The sequence below is a fragment of the Fundulus heteroclitus genome, chromosome 11 (assembly GCF_011125445.2).
Source record: "Fundulus heteroclitus isolate FHET01 chromosome 11, MU-UCD_Fhet_4.1, whole genome shotgun sequence".
Classification (NCBI taxonomy): Eukaryota; Metazoa; Chordata; class Actinopteri; order Cyprinodontiformes; family Fundulidae; genus Fundulus; species Fundulus heteroclitus.
This window is the reverse complement of record NC_046371.1, coordinates 3,907,646-3,934,056: the sequence shown is the minus strand read 5'-3', so window position 1 is coordinate 3,934,056 and position 26,411 is coordinate 3,907,646. Positions and strand designations below refer to the sequence as shown.

Below are 26,411 nucleotides of genomic sequence, written 5' to 3'. Positions count from 1 at the left end.
TTTTACTTTTTTGGAATGACCATGACCTGAATGACTGAGAATCTTCACCAATGAATCAGTCTTTGCTTTCTCGTCCACAGCAGGTTCAAAATGCTGCTGCTCCAAAAACAGAGCATATCACCCTAATCTGGCCTCACTCCATCTGCTTCCATCACACTTTAGAGTTAATTTAAAACTCTTATTATCGTTTTGAAGTGTTTGAATGAGCTCGCCCCGCCGTACCTCACTGAGCTTCATCCCTACTCGCCATCTCGGCCCCTGCAGGTACCGAGGAATAACGGCCCCTGGACATCAGAGAGGTGCCCACCTTTACAACTGGCCTTAAACCCACTATTATGCTTTGGCTTTTAACACTAAGACTTAGTTTTAATTTTAAATTGTTCTTATTGGTTCTCTTAAGCGTTTTCATGCATTATCTTTTTATTTTTATTTTTTTAAATGGATGTATTTTAGCCTGTAGGCGATGTACGGCGCTTTGTTTCAGCTGTTGGCTGTTTTTAAGTGCCTTATAAATAAAGATGGTATGGTAAGAAGAGGAGAAGAAGGTGGAGTATTCGTATTCAGCTGTGGGATTTTCTTCATTTCTCATGATGCATCTAGAGTTGAACAAGTTTATATCTCTTATACAGGACATTTTTTGACCAATCTGTATAATCTGATTGAATTTGACTTTGGAAAGTGCCTTGAGATGACATGCTTCATGAATTGGTGCTATATATATTAAGTTGAATTGAATTGAATTGAATCCTTGACTTGTTCATGCATCCAGCTGTCGTTCAACGTGTGTCAGATTTAAAAGGGATGCATTAAGTGGTTGTATTTTATTTCCCTGAATTATCTCACCGTCTCTAACTTGGAAAATAAGATAATTTTATGGGAGGGGGGGGGGGGGAAAATAGAGCAAACTGGAGTCCTACTTTGACATAATAGAATGTAAAAGCTGTTATTATACACCAGATTATAACAGATGTTATGATAACCCCAACGAAGAAATGTTTCGCTCATCATGTTAGCGTCAGGTCAAGCTATTCCTGTAAACTTTTTTGTATTTTACTGGGAATTCATGTGACAAACCACTATTTTGGTTTGTCACATGAATTACCTGCTCAAATCAAGAAAAAATACACAAATTTTAAGAACATTTTACTTATTTTTAGTTCAGTTTTTGCAGTGTGTTAGGTACAGCAAAAAATATTTGTCTTGGAATAACCACAGTTTTTGCATTGTCTTTACTTTCCTAGTAAATAGGAACACATCCATCCACTCACATTTACACAAACGAAGACTCTGGTGTACCTAAAATCTGCTTTTAATTAATTTATTACATTTGACTAAAATACAGTCAGTGTTTTAAAAAAAAAAAAAAAAACTGTTCTTACTGCTGACAATAGACAGAATTTGTTTCTATTTTTGTCGGTAGGAGCCCAAAAGAATTGCAGTATTTTCTGGACTATAAAGCTCACTTAAAACTCTTAAATTTAAACATTGATGAAACGCCTTATAAATGATTAAAGTTGTGTTTACTGACTGATTTTATGTGGTACAATGTTCTCAAAAATCTGTTTAAATGTGTAAGTATGACTTTGGTTAGCAATGAAGCCGCTCCGCTCAATGGATATTAGGAGCATTACGTGTACACACTTGGACCGGTACCGGTACTACGGTCCGGTACCAAACTGGATTACTGCAAAATCGGAGCTAAAAATAAGTTAAATTTTCTGAAAATTAGTGTATCTGTCCTTGATTTGAGGACGTAAATAAGGTGATCTGCCAAAAGAATAAGATTTTTGCACTTAAAATAGGAACAATTCATCTCCATTATCTTATTTCAAGTGCAGGATGTCTAATTATCTTAATTTAGGGGTCAAAATACTTATTCCATTGGCAGATGATCTTATTTACCTGCTCAAATCAAGGACAAAAACACTATGTTTAAGAACATTTTGCTTATTTTTAGATCCATTTTTGCAGGGATGTCTTTCATTTACTAAGGAAAAAGAGCAACATCTTTTTAAAATTTTGGATCTACAGTGATTTACACGTTCTTTACACATCTGACAACATAAGGCAGGCTACAAATCTAAAGAAATTCAAAAAGAGACAGGGAAGAAAGCTGCACATGTGGCCGAGACACATTTTATAAGACTTTTGGAACCAAAGTGAGATAATTTTTAAATGCAGCCAGACAGGTCCGCCCCCCCCCCCCCCCCCACACACACACACACACACACTGCAAAAAGGGAACTAAAAGTAAGTGCAGTTTTCTTGAAATTTGCATATTTTTCCTTGATTTGCCAATAGAATGAGCATTTTTACCCCTAAAATAAGATTAGATACTCTGCACTTGAAATAAGATGATGGAGATGAATTGTTCTTATTTTAAGTGCAAAAATCTTATTCCATTGGCAAGTAGTCTTATTTACTTACTCAAATCAAGGACAAATACACAAAGAAAATTTTACTTACTTTGAGTTCCCTTTTTGCAGTGCATTAATAAACATAACATAACATCTTTAGAATATTTCTGTTTCTGTTTACTCTCGTTATCGTTATGCGATTTGATTTAAGAAAAAAAATTGTTTCATGAACAGAAATGTTGAAGTGTGACAAAAAAAAAGGGAGCAAATGCTTTTTTTTCACAGCGATGAGACAGACGGTACCGGGACCTGCTTTGCCATAAAACAAGCCCAGAAACCTGTAAACGAGGCTGTGAGCGACGCCACGTGTGAACCAAGTGACGGCGCTCCAGCGGGAGTCCCTGGAGATGTCACTAAGCGAACAGCAGCTCCTGTCAAACCTCTCAGCAGGAGGCGACTCGCTGCGTCTGAGTCATTTTCTAACCGTTCGCACGGTTCTCCTTCCTGCACTCTGCTTTCTGTGCAGCGATGGCGGGGAAACCTCCATCCATCTCAGCTTTCATCTGTTGTGATTCAGGAACTGAACTCTGGGAAGGAGGCGATGCATCTTCACCAGACGCCCCTAGAGGAATAAACTCCAGTTTTTTTGTTTTTGTTGTTCCTCCTCATCTTTTCCCTCTTGTCCAACACCAACACACAAGAACTAAAAATAAGATGAAATCTTGAAATGAGTGTTTTTATACTTTATTTGAGCAGGTAAATAAGATTATTTGCCAATGGAATAAGATTTTTGCACTTAAAGTAGGAACAATTCATCTCCATCAACTTATTTCAAGTGCATTATACACTGCAAAAACGGATCTAAAAATAAGTAAAATGTTCTTAAACTTAGTGTATTTGTCCTTGATTTAAGCAGGTAAAAAAGATTATTTGCCAATGGAATGAGTATTTTTACCCCTGAAATAAGATAATTAGACATCCTGCACTTGAAATAAGGTGATGGAAATGAGTTGTTCTTATTTTAAGTGCAAAAATCTTATTCCATTGGCAAATAGTCTTATTTACCTGCTCAAATCAAGGACAAATACACTCATTTTTAGAACATTTTACTTATTTTAAGTTCCGTTTTTGCATTATATCTAATTGTCTATTCCCTCTTGTCCAACACCAACACACAAGTTAAATTAGCAGAGTTTCAGCGATCTGGACGGGACTCTCTGTTCTAGTCCAGGATCTGTAACCAAGCGAACGCGTTCAACAACAAACGTGTGACAAACAGTTCTGAGGACAGACTCCCCGTGGGCCGACGCCGAGCTCCGCTTCCCAAATGTAATTACATCTTGTTTTCTCCCCCGGCTCGTCTGCACCTCTGTGCAGGACCCCACCCTCTGCTCCCCGAACGCCGCTTGGGGGCGAGACGCCACGCAACCGGTGGCAGTCGGCAGGAAGACACAGGCGCCGCCGCAGCATGTCTGCAGAGCTGGAGCTGCCTTTCCGGCTGGACGGCCAGCTGACGGAGGTGATGCGCCTGCGGGTTCAGTCCCTGCAGCAGCGCAGCCAGAAGAGGCAGGAGGGCGAGCGGCTGCTGCGGCCCGACGAGGCCGTGTACCGGCTGGACTTCCCCAAGCAGTCGCTCTCCTTCTCGCGCTGGACGGTGAGGCTGGCGCAGCCGGGCCGCCTCACCGTCACGGCCACCTCGCAGCTCTGGACCCCGGACCTCACCCACCTGATGACGCGGCAGCTGCTGGAGCCCGTCGGCGTGTTCTGGAGGGCGGCCGGCGACGCCTCGGAGCAGCGCGCCCAGTACTACGAGGCGGACGCGGCAGAGTTTGGCGAGAGGATCGCAGAGCTGGCGAAGGTGAGGAAGGTGATGTACTTCCTGTTTGCGTTTGCGGACGGCTGCAGTCCTGAAACCGTCGACTGCTCCATCACCTTCGTGGACGTTTGAGGCGAAACCAAACCTGCTGCAAAACAAGCCCTGCATGCATGTCTGTGCGCTTTAACCTGCAGAAGCTGTCGCTGTTTTAGGCAAAGTTGTGGTTTTTGTTTGATTAATTCAGTCACAAGCTAGTCAGCTGACATCTTCTAGCACACACTGCAAAAACAGAACTAAAAATAAGATGAAATCTTCTTGAAATAAGTGTATTTGTACTTTATTTGAGCAGTTAAATAAGATGATCTGACAATGGAATAAGATTTTTGCACTTATTTCAAGTGCAGTATACCTAATTGTCTTATTTTAGGGGTAAAAATTACTCTTTCTGTTGGCAGATAATCTTATTTAACTGCTCAAATCAAGGACAAATACACTCATTTCAAGAAAATGTTACTAATTTTAAGTTCTGTTTTTGCAGTGCATAAATCCCTGAATGGCTTAGCACCTAAATCCATCACAGACTTGTTATCAGGGCATCAACCCTCCAGACCACTCAGGTCTTCTGGCTCCAGCCTGCTCTGCAGAACCAGAACCAGAACCAGACATGGAGAAGCAGCATTTAGTTCCTATGCTCCACTGATCTGGAACAAACTTCCAGAAAACTGGAAAAGTGCTGAAAGTTTCTTTAAATCAAGATTAAAAACACATTTGTTCAGGATTTTAACTGTTCTAGTTAAACTGTTTTACTGAAACATCATTAGTTTAAGTTTATAGTCCAACTGTTTTTAAAAGCATTAATGTTGGCTTTTAGTTTCACTGCAAAAAACAGAATTAGAAAGAAGTAAAATGTTCTTAAAATCAGTGTATTTGTCCTTGATTTGAACATGTTAATAAGATGATTTGCCAATGGAATAAGATTTTTGCATTTAATATAGGAACAACTCATCTTCATCATCTTATTTCAAGTGCAGGATGTCTAATTATCTTATATTAGGGGTCAAAATACTCATTCCATTGGCAGATAATCTTATTTTCCTGCTCAAATCAAGGACAAATACACTAACTTTAAGAACATTTTACAAATTTTTAGATCCGTTTTTGCAGTGAAGTGACTTGATTTACCGTGCAAAAAGGGACCTAAAAGTAAGTAAAATTGTCTTGAAATTAGCATATTTTTCATTGATTTGAGCAGATAAATAAGACTATTTGCCAGTGGAATGAGTATTTTCACCCCTAAAATAGAAACAATTCATCTCCATCGTCTTATTTCAAATGCAGAATATCTAATTATCTTATTTTTGAGGTCGAAATACTCATTCCATTGGCAGGTAATCTTATTTACCTGCTCAAATCAAGGATAAATACACTAACTTTAAGAACATTTTACTTATTTTTAGATCCCTTTTTGCAGTGTTCTATTTTCCCATAATGTTGTTTAATTTTTTTTCTACATTTTATTCCAACGTGCTTTTATTTTCCTACGCTTTAATCACGTAAAGCACTATGCGTTGTCCTTGTACTGAAATGTGTGTTACAGATAAATTAGCCTCGCGTTGCCTTCTAACAACCCAAGAACATTTTGCAACCAAATCTGCTCTTTGCTTTCTGTAATGATGGGAATAAAATACAGTTAAAACAAACAAGAGCTGCAGCCTGGTTTTATGTGTCATTGCTTGGGTTTGAGAGCTGAAGCAAAGTGTTTCCTGTCCTGCCTGACGAACCGGAGCCCAGTCCATGGTGGGGGGGGGAATCGTTTTCTGCAAGTACACTGCAAAAAGACAACTAAAAATATGTAAAATTTTCTTGAAATTAATGTATTTGCCCTTGATTTGAGCAGGTAAATAACATTATTTGCCAATGGAATGAGTATTTTTACCCCTAAAATAACATAATTAGATATATTGCACTTGAAATAAAATGATAGAGATGAATTGTTCCTATTTTAAGTGCAAAAATCTTATTCCATTGGCAAATAGTCCTATTTACCTGCTCAAATCAAGGAAAAATACATTCATATTAAGAAAAAAAGTCTTATTTTTAGGTCTATTTTTGCAGTGTATTCCCCAGCAGACGAGCAAACGGGTCGCGCTGCCTCCCTGCATGGAGACCCTGACAAACAAGGGACAGGAAGCAGCTCCTTCCTTCTCCTCCTCCTCCTCCTCCTGGAGGCTGGAACTGTGAACGGCAGCCGTCCGAGAACATGTGAGAGGAAAACGAGTCGCCGATCAGGTGAAGATAAACTCGTTTCTTATTCCTTAAACCTTCAGAGCGCAAGAGGCTGAGCCAAAAAAATGTCAGCGCGCTCTCAGGAGTCACAATTAAAACCATCCCGCCTCCAGCCTCTGAATCCATGAATATAGATTAAAGTTTGCCTCCTCGTTGTTATTCATCCTTCTGCTCGCTGTCGGGCGTCACCCGATGACCAAAGCCCGAACTGGACAAACAAAAATATATTTATTTATGGATCAGCTACGATTTTTTTAGCTTGATGAGCTGAACGGTTCCTTAAGGTGGAAGATTTCATGTTGATTGTTTCTCATCTCATGATGGTTTTGTTATTTAATACAGATTCAGCTTTTTCAATTATCCCAAAACTTTGAACAAAAAAGAACGTTGTTAATGCTGCTGATTCTTCAACTCCTCTCTTCTCTAATAAAAATACCTTTTGCACTGAAAAAAGCACATACTTAACGGTCCAAATATGCGCTTTTTTTCAGTGACAACCTGCTGGGTTTAGTTAAGAGAGAAAAGTTTCTGGCTAATCTGTCTGTATGATTTGGTTGAACTGACTTTATAAAGTGCTTTAACACGACGTGTGTTATGAGAACAAACGTCTTTCCTCATGTCTGCCGACAGTTTTGACGCCTTTTTGGAGGAAGTGAATGGGCTGAAAGTCAAATGACAATTTGTCAGAGCGCCAATGGAAAGAAGAAGAAAGATGTGGATCTAAGAAGGCAGGGGAAGTTTATTTATATAAGCTTAGCACTTCTCAGTAACGAGACGATTAAAGTGCTAACAGAAACAAGCTTTGAGCTTCTTCACATTCAAACTGAGATCAGGTGATGGAGCAAACATTTGCTAATCTGTCTGCATCCAAGTCAGAGGTTCTGCGGGTTTATCCATCCATCTTGGTTCTTCCTCCATCCATACATCCATTTGCACCGGCTGCAAGTCAGAGCGGCGTAAAACGCTGGTCTGCAGGATACACCCTGACAAAAACCACATTTATCTGCTGTCCATTTAGCCTGAGAGCTTCCAGTTTGTCCTCAGAGACCCAACGTTGGGGTTCAATGTGAAGCCAGGGCCGTGCTTTAATGCTCTGATCTTTACATCTTAAAACGATGGTTACTAATGGATACAAACATTCATTATAGGATAATTAAAACATGCACTTAAGCTCTGTTTCTGTTCATGTATGGCAGATCTTTAAAAACACTTTTTTTCTCAATGTGTTTGTCACTAATAATAAAAGAGACAGACTAAATACTTTGCAGCCAGACTTTCTGATAACCTTTTAAATGTGGATCCACAGCTCTTCAGGCTTTATGATGGGACTTTCATTTGCCAACTTTTCATCAGTTTTACTCCAGTTACTTGAAGGGAAAACATTACAAACTTGCAGCTCAGATGCAGAGATACTCACTTTTTGCCACAGAGACTCTCTGGATGCCAGGCTGGAACAAGCTGCAACAAACCAGCAGTTGCCCAGTTGTCCCTGATGCAGATCATGTGCACTGATGCCATCTACAAACAGGTGAGGGTCTTCACACAGCTCCTAAACACCGACAGACATCAGTAAATTAACAACTTAATCTGATCATGGAAAAACTAAACAAACTGGTAAACCCTGAAGGGTTTCAAAGCATTTCTGGATCCAGTTTCATCACAAATAAACATTTTTCCCAAAAAAATATACAGAGGTTAGTTGATTATTACCAAGGCCCTGAATTGACACAGTTTATTAAATCAATAAGTTGTTATATGAATATATACATTTCTGGCATTAGTTCAAACACAACGCTCCATTTTGGCTCCCTTCCTTTTCTCTATGTCTTTTTTAAAATTAACTTATTCAGGCTAAACTGCATTTATACGACACAATCATTTATACATCTGCAGCCTCTCCAGCACCGGCAATAATAAAACTCCAAACAGCATTTAAGGTTTTACAAGAGATTTCAAAGGCTTTTAAAAGGTGTGAGATGAACTGGTCGTTGTTTGCATAAATATGGCTGAAGGTGAACCAAAGCTTTGCATTACAGTTCAGATGATAGAAATCGTCATTCAAGCAAAGTCAAGCAACTGCTACTTAAGATGTACTGTAGAAAAATTATAATTTTCCCTCTGCTCATTGTTGAGATAGCATTAAAGATTCTTAAATAAGCCCTGAATCATCTAATTTCTGCTCACGCTCAGTGTGATTACCATTACTAACCTGAAACGATGACAAATACATCCTAAAACAATATAAAGCATTTCTGGATCCAGTTTTATCACAACTCTGTAAAATATTTTCCAAAATGTACAGAGGTTAGTTGATAATTACGAAGGCTCTAAATTGACACAGTTCATTATATCAAGAAGTTGTTATATAAATATATACATTTCTGGCATTAGAGGCGTGCCACAAGGCTCCATTTTAGCTCCCTTCCTTTTCTCTATGTTTTTTTTATAAATAACTTATTCAGGCTAAACTGCATTTATATGCTGACGACACAATTATTTATACATCTGCTGCCTCTCCAGCACCAGCAATAACAAAACTCCAAACAGCATTTCAGATTTTACAAGAGACTTCAAAGGCTTTTAAAAGTGGGTTTAATTTCACAGAAAACTAAATTTATGATTTCATTAACAGTCTTGATTACAAAATTTTGACAATTTAAAAAAAAATCCTTATTCTTTTTCCAAAAATCTGGGACAAACTTCCATAAAACTGCAAATCAGCCGAAACAGTTTCTTTAAATCTAGACTGAAAACCCAGCTGTTAAGAGTTGCTTTTCATCCACAATTTAATGTTTGTTACTGGTCTAACAACCGGTGAACATTTCGATGTGTTCATGATGTTTTTATGTTTTCATGATATAAAGCACTTTGAACTGTCGTGCTGCAGAACTATTTTAAAATGTCTTCTCTGAGCTACAGGGAGGCAGAGTAAGAACTTCAGAGTGACTGAAAGTATGTCCTCCTATTAGTACCTGGGCATATGGATTTATAAATAACTAATATTTATTGTACTAATTTAGTAAAGAAACTTAATGGTTGGAATTCATTTTAGAAATAAATCATGTATCACATTTTCTGCAAAGAAAACTCTTTTGGAAGCCACACATAGACAAGAGTGATCGACTGTAGAGCCATGCAGCATCTTCCACTTTAGAGAAGACATAATGCAGTATTATGCTCCTCCAATAATACGATTAATGTCAAAAGCAAAACCTCTCACTCACCACTGCGTTCTAAGTCGGTTGGCTGGACTTCGTTAAGCATTAATAATAGACATCATTGGTTTACATTCATCGATAAAGTTTTGCAGACCATTCTGTCTATCAGCATTATCCATTATCATTCCTCACAGAGGTTGCTATTAACTTTCCCCAGGTTACTGTGTGACTGTTGATATTGTTTGTAATTATACGTCTAACAGTCTAATATTTATGATTTTTAATAATCTATATTTAAAATAAAACCTAAAGATGAAGTGCAATTTATGATTTGAACGCCATCCTTTACAAATCCTGTAAATACAAAAGATTACTGCAATTTGCTCAAATGACTAATTGACATAATAATGTTATTAAAGTAAAATCCTGTTCGGCATGGCAGGAAGACGTCTTTAAAAGTTTGTCGCCAACGTGTGTTTGATCCAGAACAGCAACCATAAAGCATATAACTAGATTAATGAGAGCAGCTGATAAATCAGAGGCAGACCATCTGTCCTCGCGCACCAGCCCACCTCACTACTGACCTTTTACAGGAGTGGGAGCTCAGCTTTGCATTTGTGAAATCACATTTTCTGCCGCCTCAGAGATGGCGTCCATTTTTCAGTCACAATATGCGCCGACTAAGAGGCCAGAAAACGCTCTCAATGCGCTGCTGGACTCTTACACCTAACCCCCCCCCCCCCCCCACACACACACACACACACAGCCAGATCCCCGGTGTGTGGGATTATATGCTACTACAGGAAGTGAGCCACCAGAAACCTCTCACAGACCCACAAACTCACAGATCTTCAGCCTTTGGTTTAAAAAAAAAAACAGAAAAACAAAAAAAAAAAGACCTGTTTTAACGCAAATATGATATAAATGACATCTGACACAAAGATACAGAACGAATGCTCTGACTCAAACAGATATTTAACCTCCACTGAGCAAAAATCTAATTTGTTTGTTCATTAAGTTAACTACCATTTTATTTCATGTGTTTATTTTCTCATACATTCATTAACATATTTAGCTTTTATTTGTCTAACAATACATTTCTTTTTAGACAGTCCGTAACATTGTTTATGCACCACTTTATTTAATCATTAATAAATCAGTCGACATAGTTGCACATTTATTTATTCATGTATTTACTGACATTGTTATTTATTTATCTCCGCTAATTCAAGGTAGCATGAACACATTGTTACACTGCAAAAAGAGAACTAAAAATAAGTAAAATTTTCTTGAAATTAATGTATTTGCCCTTGATTTGAGCAGGTAAGTAAGATTATTTGCCAATGGAATGAGTATTTTTACCCCTAAAATAAGATAATTAGAAATACTGCACTTGAAATAAGGTGATGGAGATGAGTTGTTATTATTTTAAGTGCAAAAATCTTATTCCATTGGCAAATAGTCCTATTTATCGGCTCAAATCAAGGAAAAATACTTTAATTTCAAGAAAAAAAATCTTATTTTTTGGTCTATTTTTGCAGTGTAGAGTGAAAATAGACCAAATCACCTCTATAGACAAGAATAATTTTCATTCTTATGTTATTTTCTTACTTTCCTTAATTAATAAACCACTTATAAACCAATCACCAATATTAAAAATAACTGCTGATTGTAAGTCCGCTGATTGACAACTGCTAATTGTAACAAATTGTAAATATTTTCACGGACTGGACTATGGCGCTTTACACAGACTAGTTGAAAAATAGGATAATTATTTCACCTTAAAGGAATGTCCAACCTCTGTTATATTCTTTTAACACCTCAGCTTTCTGTTTCATAGCAAAGTCCGACTCCCACAGCGACAGGACCGATGAGCTCATATATCTGTGGACAGCAGCAGCGCCGGGCCAAAACATACAATTTAAAAAAAAAAAAACTGTGTACAGCCTGTTGAGCCCAACTAGGAGCAGGAAGATTTAACCAAACTATCCTGCAGGGCTGCAACGATTAGCCGACATCATCGCCAAGGAAAAATTGTTGACGCAAAAATGCATGCGTCGACACGTCGTTTAAGAAAATATAAACATTGCTGCGGTCTCAATATTTCACTTATTATATTTTTCACTTTCAGTTCACTAAGGCTGCAGCAGAGGGCGGTATAGCGTCAGTTCCCACTGAGCAAAGAGCCTCCATGTCACATGACCTTATCACATGACTGCAGCTCCAAGAAAGTGAAGTGTTTTGTAAATTATACTTTCTTTGATACAAAAATAACTTTTAGGTTGATTTTAGGCAAGAATGTGGCTGTAAAACTGAAATATCTTCTTGGTTTATCCAGACATGGCTTAGCTGTGAAACATGGGTGGATCTAGACGGGGGCCAACAGGGGCCAGTGCCCCTGTAGAACTGCTCAGGGCCCCTGTTATGGCCTCTGTCCTGAAGACATAATGCTGAATCAGTTTCTCATGATTAGCCCGTTTAATTTTTTCACCTTTACATTTTAATTTTAATAATAATTTTTTGTGTTTCACTTTTAGCTCCAGCCGTATTGAGAGAAGATCAGTTTTCAGGAGTCTTCAACCTGCAGTTCCAGAGACACAAGCGGCTCTGTGGCTCACTTAATATATGAAATGATAAAAGTTTGCCCAGTTTTAACTGGTTTAATTCTTTTTTTCAGAGCCCTCATGTAAATTTGGTCTAGAACCGCCACTGTTGTGAAATGGCCGTCATGTCGGTTCCTGCTGCTTCACCAGCTGCAGCTGAGCGGCAGATCAAGCTCCTCAGCCCCGGAGGAGGCGGCCTCTGGGGGCCAGACTGTTTTAAATCTACCGCTGCTTTTCAATCGGAGGAAATAAAACGGTTATAATTGGGTTTATTTCACCGTTTCATTCATCACTGACATTAATGGTTGAGATTAAGGTGATGCAACATGACGGGATAGTTTTATTTAACTTTACTAGAGCGATGCAGTATATTTGGAAATGAATAATCCTGCTTGTTTTTAATATAATAATAGGCTGGAAACATTGCCTGATTAATGAGAACAAGCCAGACTGCAAACATGTTAATATTCTCCTCTTTTTTACACCATGGTTTAAAATCTTTGTAAACATTAAGCAATCTTATGTCATGATTTGGGTTTTTGGACTTTTTATTCACTCTCCTCTCCATGCTCCACCCTTACCAGCCACCACTCACCACCATAAGCAGCTCCACCTGCTGCCACCAGTTACCTTCCACCTGTTTCCCTGCCGTTATAACATTGCTTTAATGACAAAAAAATGTTTTAAAAGCATATTAAAAGTAAACTAAATCAGTTAAATTTCAAATTAATATTTTATGGAGGATCCTTTATAAAGCCAATAAAGAAGAGTGGTAACAAGAGGCAATAAAGAGACATTCAAAGGTGTGTAGACAAGAGCAGGTGAGTCAAAATATATTTTTAAAAGCAACTGAAGTGTGTTCAAAATTCAAAATAAAGTTATATATATTAAACTAGATAATATAATATATAACTATATATAAGCTATATAATATATAACTATATATATATATAGAACTAATATATAGTTATATATAACTAGATATATATATAACTATATATATATTATATACTATATATATATATATTCTATATATATATAACTCTATAATATATAATATATATAGTAACTATAATAGTTAGACAATATATATATAAAACTCTATATATATCTATATATCTATATCATATATCACTATAATCTCATACTCTACTCTCCTCTCTCTCTCTCTCTCTCTCTCTCTCTCTCTCCCCTCTCTCTCTCGTTTCTCTCTCGTCTCTCCTCCTCTCTCTCTCTCTCCCTCTCTCCTCTCTTCTCTCCTCTCTCGCTACTCTCATCTCTCTACTCCTTTCTTTTGCCTTTTGCCCCCCCTTCCTTGGCTTTTCTTTCTTTTATTTTTGAATTTTGAACACACTTCAGTTGCTTTTATTTTATTTATTTTTAAAAAGCAACTAAAGTGATGGAGGTCGTAAAAAGAAAAAATCAACTATATTAATAGTTAGTTGCAGCCCTACAGCACAGAAGAATACAAAAATTATTCATTTAGCTGCTCCTCAAAGAGCTGAAAGCAGTTTTTTTGGAGATGAAGGTACAAACTGTGCTCTGTGTCTCCCGTCTCTGCCAGAAAGACAGAAATCATCACTATGCATCATCACGGCGGCAGACCTGCACGCTAATTGGTTGCTTTCCATGTGCTCCTGTCCTGCATGCTGCAAAAACTACGTTCTGGAGTAAAAGGTTTATTACTGAACACATAAAGCAGCGCAGGGGACCCTAGAGGCCCTACCTGCTCACAGAGCTGCAAAGAGGTAAATAAATGTTTTATTGTGCTTTAAATGTGAGAGTAGTCTGTCTTTTACGTCGTTGAACAATCCACCTGTTCTTCTGTAGCCCACATACCACCTGTGAAATGTAGGAAAACGCTATTATTTCGCCTTTTTTTTTGTTTTGTTCCCCAGTGTCCTGTCTAGCAATGTGGCAATAAGAACTGATGTCTTATTGCCAAATAGAGATCGACAGATTTTACTTTCACAAGTGGAGCAAACAGCTTTCGCCATAATGCTCCGCTTGATTTATGCATGTAAATAATTTTATTGTGATTCCTGCGGAGAGAATTTCAAATTATGTGGACACTACAATGGGAAAGTAGGAGAGTGAAGGAAGAAGAAGAGGAAAAAAAAAAAAGAAAGAGAAGAGGTGAAAGAAAGAAGAGATAAAAGGGAAAGAATGATAAAACGTCTCCCGTCTGCTTCATCACCTGGAAAGAGAGATGTAAAAAGAACAGCACAACCAACAGACATAAAGCAACAGATACAATAGAGTAACGCCTTGATATCATTGCTAAATCATATATATTATTATCTAACCCAGGGGTGTCAAACAAACGGCCCGCGGGCCGGATCCGGCCCACCGAACAATTTAGTCCGGCCCTGTGGCTAAATGCATTATCATTATATAAAATAAAAAGAAAAAAAATTATTATTATTTTTTTTTTCCCAGTGTCCTGTCTGGCAATGTGGCAATAAGAATTGTTGTCTTAATGCCAAAAAGAGCTCATCAGATTTGACTTTCACAAGTGGAGCAGTACGGCTTTTGCCATAGTGCTCCGCTTGATTTATGAATCTGAATAGTTTTATTATGATTCATGCGGGGAATATCTCAAATGATATGGACATTACAATGAGAAAGTAGGAGAGGAAAGGAAGAGCAAGAAGAAAAAAAAGAAAAGGTGAAAGAAAGAGGAGATAAAAGGAAGAGAATGATAAAACAATTATTGAAAAAAAACATGTACTTTGTTTAATTGAAAATATGCAGTTCCTATATTGTCCACGAGGGGCGCTGTGTTTTAATCAGCAGATTAAGCTTCAGGTGTGGAAAAAATGTAATCATTTCTTATTTTGTCATGCAGGACAGTGTTTTTAAGTTCCAAAAATGTGAATAAATGTTTTTCAACATTGTACAATCACTGTGATCAGTTCTTATGCATAATGCACTTAAGTAAATGTTTAACTGAGTAAAAGTATTGTTGAAATTGCACATACTTTTCTTAAAAACGCTGAGGTTATTCATAATATATTGTGTAAAAGTGAAATTCATTTAATATAAAAATCAACAACAAGTCCACATTTATTAGTTCTATTTAATCTTGCAATGAGTTTACTCGTGTGGCCCTCTTGAGATCAGATTAAGCTGTATGCGGCCCCTAAACCAAAATGGGTTTGACACCCCTGATCTAAGCTGACATGTGTAAAGTGATACCTGAGAAAAGAAAGTGGGAAAAAAAAAAAAATTATGGGCTTTCTGTATATAAGTTGTATATATATTATTTGGCCTTTTTAAGACTTCTTCCATTGTTGGGCCTTAAGCCCACCGTTAAACAGCAGCATTTTATCCATGTATAACATCATGGGTATAAACCCAAAGGGACGGGGGCAACATATTCACAAAAACTCACACAGGATGCAACCAAGGTCGGTCATTTGCTGACTCTGCAAAGCTGAATGCTGCAAAAGCAAACTTTTAATCAGAAGCAGAGGCCGCTGCAGTGCTCCCTAAAGGCCCCGAGCCTCTACCGACACCCTCGTCTCTCCTTACATTCAGTAAACCCCCCCCCCCGTACATGGAAGCTGCAGCGAGTAAAAGGAGCGACGTTCGGCTGCTGTACGTCTGAGTTAAGTTATCGATGCACGTTTTTTCCCCCCCCTGTCTGCAGCAGCATTGATTCTCAGCAGCCGAGGCTCCCTGTGGTGGCCGGCCGTCAGCAGACCGGCGCAGGCGGAAGAGTAATAGAGTATCGATCAGCGCCCGGCCCTGCAGACAGTCAAGTCATCTGAATACTGTGGCTGGGCGCAGCCGTGTCAAACACCCCGCCACTAAACACTCCCTAACCCGCTTTCAGAGCCTCGTTGGCGCCACTCATCAGCCGAGCCCAGGGGGAAACGGACCAATCAGCTTCACGACGCCGACGGTCAACGACCATCAATCAAAAGTATTTAACAGTAGCGTCCTCATATTCAGAAACTGTCTGGTTGAAACGAGTCGCTGTTCAGTAGGTCACATGCTGCTGATCAAAATCTTAAGACCGGTTAAATTTTTTTAAATTACTTCCATTTTTGCACTGTTGGATCTTAAAGTCTAACTCTTGGACTGAATGTATTTTAACGCAGATGCATTCAAATAGTCACCAGAGTAAAGAAATGTATATTATATGTGAATTATGTGCGCTGTTTGGAAGTAATTTCGATAAAACTTGCTGTATAAGCGAAAAAAGCCCAAGCATTCTTCAATCGGGCTGTTTCGGAATGTGACGTCACAAACAGAACGAGTACCATGCATCCTGCTGCTAACACTACGACTTTCGCTACCGATTTATTAAATTTAATTAATAACTCTTAATCTACGTACAAAAAATTAATCAAAAAAAAATGTCTGATACATCTTCAAACTCCACCTCAAGCATCGGCGACTCCGATACCGAATATATATACGAAGAAACGGAGTTTGAACAAGGTGAACCTGAGGAGACAATATTTATCGCTGCCCAAGACATAGAGCCCATGCTCCATTGTAAATACCCCTCACAATCCTCGCTTGTGAAGTGTGAATTGCATAAAACACTTTTGTCACTGCCGGCAATCCAGTCCTTTCGCGTTTCTTTTACGAATTTATCCCATTTCTTTCACTTCAGCCAACAACTACGCACCTCGAAGGCATTTTATTGTGGACTTAGTTCGGCGATTTTTTTTAAAAGCGGTTGCTCAAAGTAGACGTGGATCAGCAGATTTGGTGTGTGAAAGAAGATACTGGAAAACATCCATATATCCTGGTTCGCCGTACCAGTTGTACAATGTAAACAATGTGTTTCTATGCAAGTTCGCTTCGCGCATTTTCGTTGTTCTTGAACTGACGTCACACGTCGGAAATGGCCGATCGTAAACGGAGGCAGCACTCAAACGCGGAATACCATAATCGATGTAAAAAATGCGCAATATTTCATATTTAAACTTAATTTGAACACTTTTGATACATGAATATTCAAAGTTTACCTTGTTCTGGAAGTTATTCAACGGTTTTTAGGATTTTTTTTTCGGTCCAAAAGTTAGACTTTAAGACGGGTCCAGGTAGAGCTTTAAAATGCAAAAAGAAGAAATGGGAACAACAGACCAAAAGGTTGTGAGCAGGGACTTTATTGAAAACAACTATTTAACTCAAGGCTGTTCATCAGATGTTCAAAAGGTTTAAGACCACAGCTAAAAAAAAAAAAAAGCCAAAAACCTCCTAAAACGTAAATTAAAGTGTCAAAAACGGACTCAGTAGTGAGTAGCTCCACCATTATTGTTGATCACTTCAAAAATTCGGCATGTCAGTGTTTCCAAAAGGCCGGTGGGGAAGTTGGTCCAAGCGGTGAAGATGGCTTCACTGTCTGGAGCTGATGTCTATTTTTGTAAACCTCCCCAAACGTTCTCAATTGGATTAAGATCAGCAGGGTGACGTTATTCTCCTGGATAAAAAGTCTTGGTCAGACAAAGAACCCAGTCAACACCACACGGCCGAGGCCCTCAGCCATGAAGGATGCCGCTGCAGCATCTCCACACAGCCAGCTGCTGTTTGACGCCCTGCAGAATCCCGGAGTCATGCCAGTAATCTATCGCTCCCTTGCGAAGTCCAAGACGGGCAATCTTGTGGCGTTGAAGGAGACGTGGTCTTTGAAGACGTTTCTTGTGTTTGACGCCCTTCCTTTACAGATGCCGTCTGATGGTTATTGGGCTGCAGTCGGCACCAGCAATGACCTTAATTTGGGACGAGGATCGTCCGTGTCTTGACGGACAGCCATTCGGACCCTCCACCTCAGCGCTGGTGAGTTTTCTCGGTCTGCCCCTTGATTTTCTTTTAGTTTCATAACCCTGAGGATCTGTTTAAAGAATGCAAAGGGACTTTTCTTAATGTGTCCAACATCGGCAGCGACGTCACGTTGTGAGAGGCCTTGTTAACGCAGCGCAACAATCCTACCAGGTCCAAAGACGGTGAGATTTCTTGCCTTTGCCATCGAGGGATCTTCACAGTGTGATTACTTGACAGGAAATTACATGGAATCCAAATTTTTACACAGGTTTTAACTTGTAAAGGCTGTGGTCTTACACCTTTGATCAGCTGATGAACAGCTTATTTGAGTTAAACTGCTGTTTTCAATAAATTGTCTGCTTACAACTTTTTGGTCTCTTGATGCCATTTCTTCTTTCTTTCATGTTGAAGCTTTACTTCTTTAACCTTCTAAAGATACAACGGTCCAAAATGCAAAATCATGCAATTTTTAACTGGCCTTAAGTTTATGATAAGGAGTGCAGAAAGATCTGCACAATTCAAGACTGAGATTTCAGATGATTTTCTTATGGTAGCGATGGACATTTTACATACTTGTTCATAATAAGAAGAAACTACTTCAAAGAAATTGTCTATAAAGACATTAACCAACAGAGTATGGCACCTTAAAGGTTATTTACTCCCTTCTCATCAATTAATTATCTCTTTTTATCCAATACATTTTTATATTATCCAATACATTTTTATATTTTATCTCAGCATCTCTTTGTTTGTATTTTGGCTAGTAAAGCACTTTGTGCACATTATGGATTGTTGAAAAGTGCTACATAAATAAAGTTTGATTGATAATGGAAAAGCTTATTCTGGCATTGCAGCATTTAATGCTTCCTTGTAACCGCTGACATGGCTGCATGTCTCCAGTGGGGATTTTAACGAACTAGGAAGAGGTCTTTGAAGTTGGAGGGCCACTTATTGTGATTATGTCAGCTACAGCCAGTTGTTAACAATCACCGCCTGTTTTCTTGTTTTTTTGGGTTGCAGAATTGCAACACAGTTCGTTGACCGAATCAGGATTTTCTGCAGTATAAACCTCAGAGAAAGACAGACGCCGGAGCGGCTGTCTGTGTTATCGTATGACCTGCCCTGATGAGTCCTTACAACAGAGCGCTACATTTCTGAAGCAGGGAAAGGCCTTTTTCTACAAGTGGCACCGGTGGGCGATTGACTTGAACCGTGTCCCAATATTTCATGACTCAAATTATCAACAAGTCAGATCAAAACAGAGCAGAAATGCTAATGTTAGCTTACCAATTCGCCAACGATGTCATCTGCAAAGGCAAGGCACAGCTTTACTGAAGACAGTAGCTTTGTATTTTCAGACAGATACAGGGCTGTGAGAAAGTATGTGCATCCTAACGAGTTCCTTCTGTTTTTAATGGGTGTCATTTTCTGTGCATAGTTCATTATCTGAGTTACAGGGAAGGACTCGAACCCAGGACCTTCTTGCTGCAAGACAACAGCGCTAACCACTGCGCCACTGTGCTTAAAATAGTATTTTTTTTCTACATGTTGTGAAAATGCAAAGATGTTTTCACAGCTATCAAACACATTCGGTCTACATTTGCAACCCATGTAGCCAGACTTCCTACCATCTTTATAAAAAAAAAAACGAAACGTGAAGCATTGATGCATCCGAGTCCCACAGGACCTGAAATGCACTTTAAACTAAGTCTGAAGGTGGGTGTGCAGTATTTAAAACTAGCTTTTCTCAAAAAGCTCATTAAACTTTAATGGTTCTGAGCATTTGAGTCCCTCAAAGGCACTTTTCCCTTAAGTAGTTTAATGTCTAACTTCATTATCATGCACTCCCTACTGAATAATATAGTGGATTGAGAAGGAGCTTTTTGTGCCTGTTGGGAAGAAGAAAGGAACAATGCAGGAACCTGTATGTGCTTTTCCTGCTCTGGTTTTGGTAAGTTAAGGATCACAGATCACTCATCTTCACGGGTTATAATTAGGAGTGTCCTAATACCAGTTTTTACCAGACCGAGTACAAGTACTTCAGTTTAGATACTTGCCGATTCAAAGTACCGATACTGAATACTTAATTAATCGGGACTTATAGATCACACGTAACTTAACGATATCATTTACCACTGAAAACGACTGATCATCAAGGCCGATACCGATACCAGTATCGGTGTCGGGACACCAATAGTTATAATGCTGTTTCAGGGTCTACGAAAAGGACTAGGAGATGTCTGTTAGAGGTTTATCATCCTTCCTGAAAACCAAGACATCCTGTCAAGGTCAGCGTCTCTTTTCACATAGTTTTAAACCTTCACACCGGACCACACTACGATAAAACACAGCAGGTTGCAGCGCTGCAAACAGCAACACAAGCAGGTAGGCCTGGACGATAACACGAAATTTACGACAATAACCAATGTCATTTTGCCAGTATTTTCCACATTAAAAAAATGAAAGGAAAAGTTGTTTTTAAAGGTAAAGGTAGGCTGTCCTTTTAAGGCGCTACAGGGTGTAGTCACGTCACTCCACCCCATCCAGTCTGAAGGAAGCGTCCAGTTATCGCTATCGAGTAGCCTGGGTGCCATTCCGAACTTAGTCCCGCCCACAACGTTTTAGGTCGGGAAGTTTGGTCTGGCATTGCTCAATAGTAGCGCGAGTATGCTCACCCAATATCTGGCGGGCCAATCAAATCATCAGGGCGGGCTTTATACGATGATGGACAGATGATCAACAGTAACGTAATCAATCACGTCACCAAAGCGCACTTGGGTTGAATTTGTTTACAACAACGATGGCTGCCGCTGGAGAGTTGAGGTGTGTAGATTCTGCTATTAGGTGTGTTCTAGAAGATATCGACAGGTTCGTGTGTTGAAGGACTCCTTGGATCCTTACATACTTTTTGCAACACCGGCAAAAATCGTTAACGCTCATCTTCTTATGCTAGGCTAACCGTTGAGTTCCGTTGTCAACAACAATGCGTCGCTTAACATACGTCACACACTCCGTTGCTCTTATTGGTTGTAGGTCTATCCTATTGAGTGCAGAGGAATCATTTTTCCTGGTTCGTTCGAAACACGCCCCATAATCACAGCTCCATGGAGCAGTATCAGACTGAAATTCTGACTAGAATTGAGTATGACCATGTCAGGCTAGCTATCGAGATGAACTGCTCAATATATGTGATTTTAGGCCATATCAATGAATATTCAGCAATGCAGTACAGCTGGTTGCTACAGGAAGTTAGAAAAGTAGAAGTTTAAAACTCTCATAAGCCCTTGCTTCAGAAACAGAGTCAAAACTTCAAGGTTTCATTTGTTATAAAATAGCTTCCAAGAGGAAATGTTTGACAATCTGTCTTCCAACCTGCAGCTGACTTAAATACACAATCTCTTCTGATGTATCTACGGCCATCAACCAATGTATCGGCATCAATCACGTGGCAGACGAATTAGCAGCGAATTGCCAAAGCCGGTTTCTTCCTTCTGAAATCACCGGCAGAACAGTTTAGTTGGGCGGAAACAATGCACCACAAACTCATCAGTTCCCAACAATAAAATTAGACACATTTTCATATTTTTAAGGAAAATACAAATGCAATTTATTTTTTTGTACTTATAGAAATAGATACAAGATTTTGAAATCCAAAACATTGTTAAAAACGTGACGTAATCGGTGCAGAATAATTTTACCCAGGCTCATTTCCTCCGTGTACATTAGATCTGAAGCAGGACGCAGTGGTGAAATCAGCAGTTTTCTGCGTTTTCAGCAGTAAGGTAAAGGTCTGATAGATCATAAACTGGGTGTTAATCAATTTCTGCTCAGTGTAAAGCTCTCCAGTTAAGGTTTGATTAGTCTGATAAATAATAATAATACATAAAACTCATATAGCGTTTTTTTGGACACTCAAAGACGCTTTCAAAAACAAAACAAAAAACAGAAATATACGAAAAATCATATTACAGAAAGGCAAGTTTAAATAAGTGGGTTTTGAGATGTGATTTAATGTTTTGTATTGAACCTGAGTCCTGATAAAAACAAAAGGAAACATTTTACATTAAGCACCAAAATACCATACACAACTTCATTGTGTCTTACATTTTTTGGTTGTCCCAAATAAATGGTTAAAAATCCTAAATTGCGGTTTAACAAATATCTAAGCTTGGTAAAATTCTGGTTATTCCAGAGAACTAATGCAGAGCTGTGAATCAGACTCCTCCCTTCATAGCAAAGCCTCTCTGTGACTCTGTTGGCCTTTAGCTTTCTGACTGATTTACATGTGAGTTAAGCTTTTTGAATTTATGAACTGAAATAAAATTTACTTTTCAATGCTATTCTACATTAGTGGGAGATCCTGTATAATCCAGAAGAGAAGAAGGGATTTTGTGATAGAGGCAAATGTTTCTTAATCCAACAGAAAACCATGCATGTGTGCACAAAATTCCTAATAATTCACAGTTTTTCCTTCCACTCAGTTTTCCATTGATGTTCGTGGATACAGGACCAGGTTTGTTAGCCAGGATGAATGAGTGGACCAGATCATGATATTTCTTTTTAATGAGGAATTTAATTTTCTGTTTTCATTTGCTGGAAGGCATCATCATCATCATCATCATCATCATCATCATCATCAAAATTCAGCTAAGTGCTTGAATTAGAGCACTCTGTGAGTAACCGATCAATATTTTCCCAAGTATGTTATGTAAGTACAAAATAATCATTAACTTGTGCTTTCAGAACATCAGTTAATGTTGTTTTTTTAAGTAAAAACCAAAACTTCTGGACCTCCAGGTCGACAAATATCCAACAAATTGTCCTTTTTCGGGGGGGGCTTCCTGCCTGCAGGCTCACGCGACATCATCTCCCGGCTAAAACCTAAAGGATGCTCCTCCTGCTCGCTCTCCTTTCTTCCAGCCTTACGTCTGCATGACTGACATCCGGGCGGACCAAAACGTGTAATCTGCGTGACCCAGTTTCCATGGCGATGCACGTTGGCAGAAGGAGGTTACACCATCCAGAACCACGGCCTGCTGTGCAATGGGGGGGGGGGGGGGGGGGGGGGGGGGGGGGGGGGGGGGGGGGGTTGTAACAGCGGCAGGGGACTCAGCTCGCCGAGTCCTGAGGCGCTGCATCTGATATCATCCACAGCTCCAACACATCACCGGCTTACACAGGAAGACCGCTGCATGCGGAGAGGAGGGCGCAGCGGAGCAATTAGCGATTCTGCTGAAGTTAGCGGGGAATTAAAAATGATTAGTCATGCTGTAGGAATAATAATCTCCAATCCTGCAGGGACTGATAGCTGACTTGATGCTTTTACGAGGGACAAATACTCCTCGCTATTTATCGCAGGTGTCTAAATCTTTCCTCTTCTCCTTCAAACGTCGGATTCACCGACGGGAGACTCGGATGCATCAATGCATCACGTTTCGTTTTTTTAATTTTCTTTTTATAAAGATGGTAGGAAGTCTGGCTACATGGGGCGCAAATTTAGAACGAAGGTGTTTGATAGCTGTGAAAACGTCTTTGCATTTTCACAACACATGGAAAAAAATACCATTTTAAGCACAGTGAAGCAGTGGGAAGCACAGTTGCCTTGCAGCAAGAAGGTTCTGGGTTCAAATCCAACCCTGGGTCTTTCTGCATGGAGTTTGCATGTTCTCCCTGTGCATGCGTGGGTTCTCTCCGGGTACTCCGGCTTCCTCCCACAGTCCACAAAACATGACTGTTAGGTTAATTGGCCTCTAAATTCTCCTTAGGTGTGAGCCCCAACATCCCTCATGACTCTAATAGGGATAGAAGTGATAGAAAATGGATGGATGGACACAGAGGGCATGATAGGAGAGTCCCTTTCAGGACATTAAATACTTCTGCAGCCATTTTCATAAAATGAAAGAGGGGATTTTCACTTTAGTCTTTCTTTACATCAACAGTGAAAACGCCCAAGAAAGATATTTTTGTTCTGCAGAGAAGACAAAAACTTTAAACAACTGCACCAACCTAACTCAAATCCATACAAAGAACAATCAGTACTTGCTAACTTCCTATAACCAAACGTTATCGCAGCATATCTCAAGCTGATAAAGACCTTAGAGCCTGGATGGAAAAGAAACTGAACGTATAAATCAGATTACGACATGTTTGAGGAGGATGAAGAAGAGAAATGTCCCTCTTGTTGCTCCCCTCTGTATGCACAAAAGTAGGACTTTTATCACTTTAGTAAAAACTTATTCAGGAGCTGCTTGTTCAATAGCTGAGATTAAAATGATTTTTGCCGTGCCCAAGTAATCAGGAGAGATCGTGCTCTTCGTCCCTCAAAAAGTCTGCAAGCCAACCAGCTGATGATGCATCTGCAGCAAAACAACAGAAACGGTTGTGTGAAGAAATTCTGGCTGTTTGATTAAACATCCACATGTTTAAAACATGTGGATATTTAAACAAATTTACTAATACTGAAAAATGTAATTAATTTAATTAATTAATGGAAAATAGTCAACAAGTGTTAATCAGCAGAAAGAAACAACAGGTCATGAGAATCATCAGAAACGCATAAAGCCTCCTACTCAGTGACAGGGATTATGCAGGGACCCATACTAAATAAACACTTTAAAAAATTAGTTCTTTAAAAAACAAAATGAGCAACTAAAGAGCAGCAATTCAATTGTACCGACATGTTTATTTCAGAGCAAGTTGCAGCGTTTACGCTCTGTGCAGCTCCTCCTCTGGAGTAGCACTATTCTCCTGGACTCTAGAGGGCAGCGTTGCGCTCCTACGCCAAGCGTACTACACCCCACTACACGCAGATGTGGAAAACACAGTTGTTTCCAACATATAAGCCTCTTTATTCCAAGAGTGACGGCAATTTCTGACCAGGAATTGTTAACAACTTGTTGATCACGGTGATATTTTTGGGCCGATTCATAAAGATGTTTATATTTACAAACCTCCCCCAGAAGGAGCTCTTGCTCATCTGCCATGTTTTTTTTCCCGTGTAGTTAGGAGTTTTCCCAGAAGCGCGGAGCAGGACCGCACACTGTACGATTCCTTTGCCCTTTTTGGGCCGATTCTTTAGTTGTGCAACAATTTTTTTGGATCGGACCGACTTTCAGCTGCTCGGTGCGTCCTGCGTCGTGTCGTATACGGGGTGGTAACGAGGGGCGATTCGCCTTTCACCATCACCTCCCGATCAGGAATCGGACGGTCAGATGAAAATAAAACATGTTTGAAGTTCAGTCGGTCCTCTTGAGGTGATGGTGAGCGCCTCCTGCTGGTGAAGTAGAGCTACGAGCCGATTTCCCCATCCTCGCGCACTGAGCATGTGCAAACAAGGGAATTCTTCTTCTCCTCAGACTAAACCATAGGAGCAGAGAGAATCATGGTAGCGGTACGTGTGACATGGAGTCAAACTACGGAGCAGCAACTCATAGATTTCCCAAGTCAGCGCGTTTCGTTCTAGTGAGCCTCATATTTAACAATGAGCATCGACACTTCCGTCTTTTTCTTCTTCTACTGTTTACGTTTGGTTTCCGGATAGACGAGTCCGACAAGCGGCATCTCCCTATGCCGCTGAGTCCGACGTGGTTTTTAGATGTACAGTAAGAACAGAGATGGAGAGCTGTGAACTTTTAAATCCTGAGGTTTCATCGTACAGTTTGAGCTGTAGCTGAGTACAACGACTGAAAAATATCGTACAGTTTATGCCCGGCTTCAGGCAGAATGACGTGATATGTCTGCGCGGACCTCGCAGATCCGTCAAGCACAAACCAGCCTTTATTCTACAGAAACTTTGAGGCCTGTTTTCTCATATGGAGGAATTTATCAGTATGGTACTGAAGAGAACGGCCTGATCTTTTACTATTGCCAAGGTTGAATCCTGTTTGTATTAATAACTGAAAACACTTACCAAAGAATGATTAGTACTGGAATGTTTTACTGAATCACAATAGAGGTAAAGTAGGCCAAAAGGAACTTTTGTTGAGCTACCCTTGGCTCCTACTCTGTTTCTGTTTTTCCAAACAGACAATAAGAGTTCCCAGAAATGGAATAACACGCACACACACACCGTTCCAACTAGGGAGGAAGGACTCTTGGTCCATGTGCACAGTAAGATATCATGTTCCCATTTAGTCATACTGCATCCCTATAAAGGCTGAAAGTTACCCCATATTGTTGGGATTGCTGTGAAATGAAGATGACTGCAAGTCTGGAATAAAATAATCCCCCTGCTGGTCGCTGAGAGAAGTTGCGGTGTCTGGTCTCGTCTATGTCTCTTTTTTAAGGTTCAATCCTCTCCCACACTCACCAATCTTTGCAGAATGCCAACATTCAAATGGTAAAATTTTCTTTAATTATTTACATCATTGGAAAGCTTAGATTCCACTCTTTCTGGATCTGTAAATAACAC

At 39.5% G+C, this 26,411-nt stretch overlaps 2 protein-coding genes across 2 annotated transcripts in view; one reads left to right on the top strand and one right to left on the bottom strand.

Annotated features, from left to right (window-relative positions):
- LOC105920350 (calpain-5) overlaps positions 1-26,411 on the bottom strand; it is a 65,611-nt gene that overhangs the window by 22,785 nt on the left and 16,415 nt on the right. Inside the window, exon 3 of the mRNA XM_036142754.1 lies at positions 7,877-8,008. Coding sequence (XP_035998647.1) covers positions 7,877-8,008 — 132 coding nt within the window. The remainder of the gene's footprint in view (positions 1-7,876; positions 8,009-26,411) is intronic.
- On the top strand, positions 3,801-4,509 carry LOC105920349 (olfactory marker protein). The gene has a single exon (XM_012855932.3). The coding sequence runs from the start codon at positions 3,826-3,828 to the stop codon at positions 4,303-4,305; it is 480 nt and encodes a 159-aa protein (XP_012711386.1). The 5' UTR covers positions 3,801-3,825; the 3' UTR covers positions 4,306-4,509.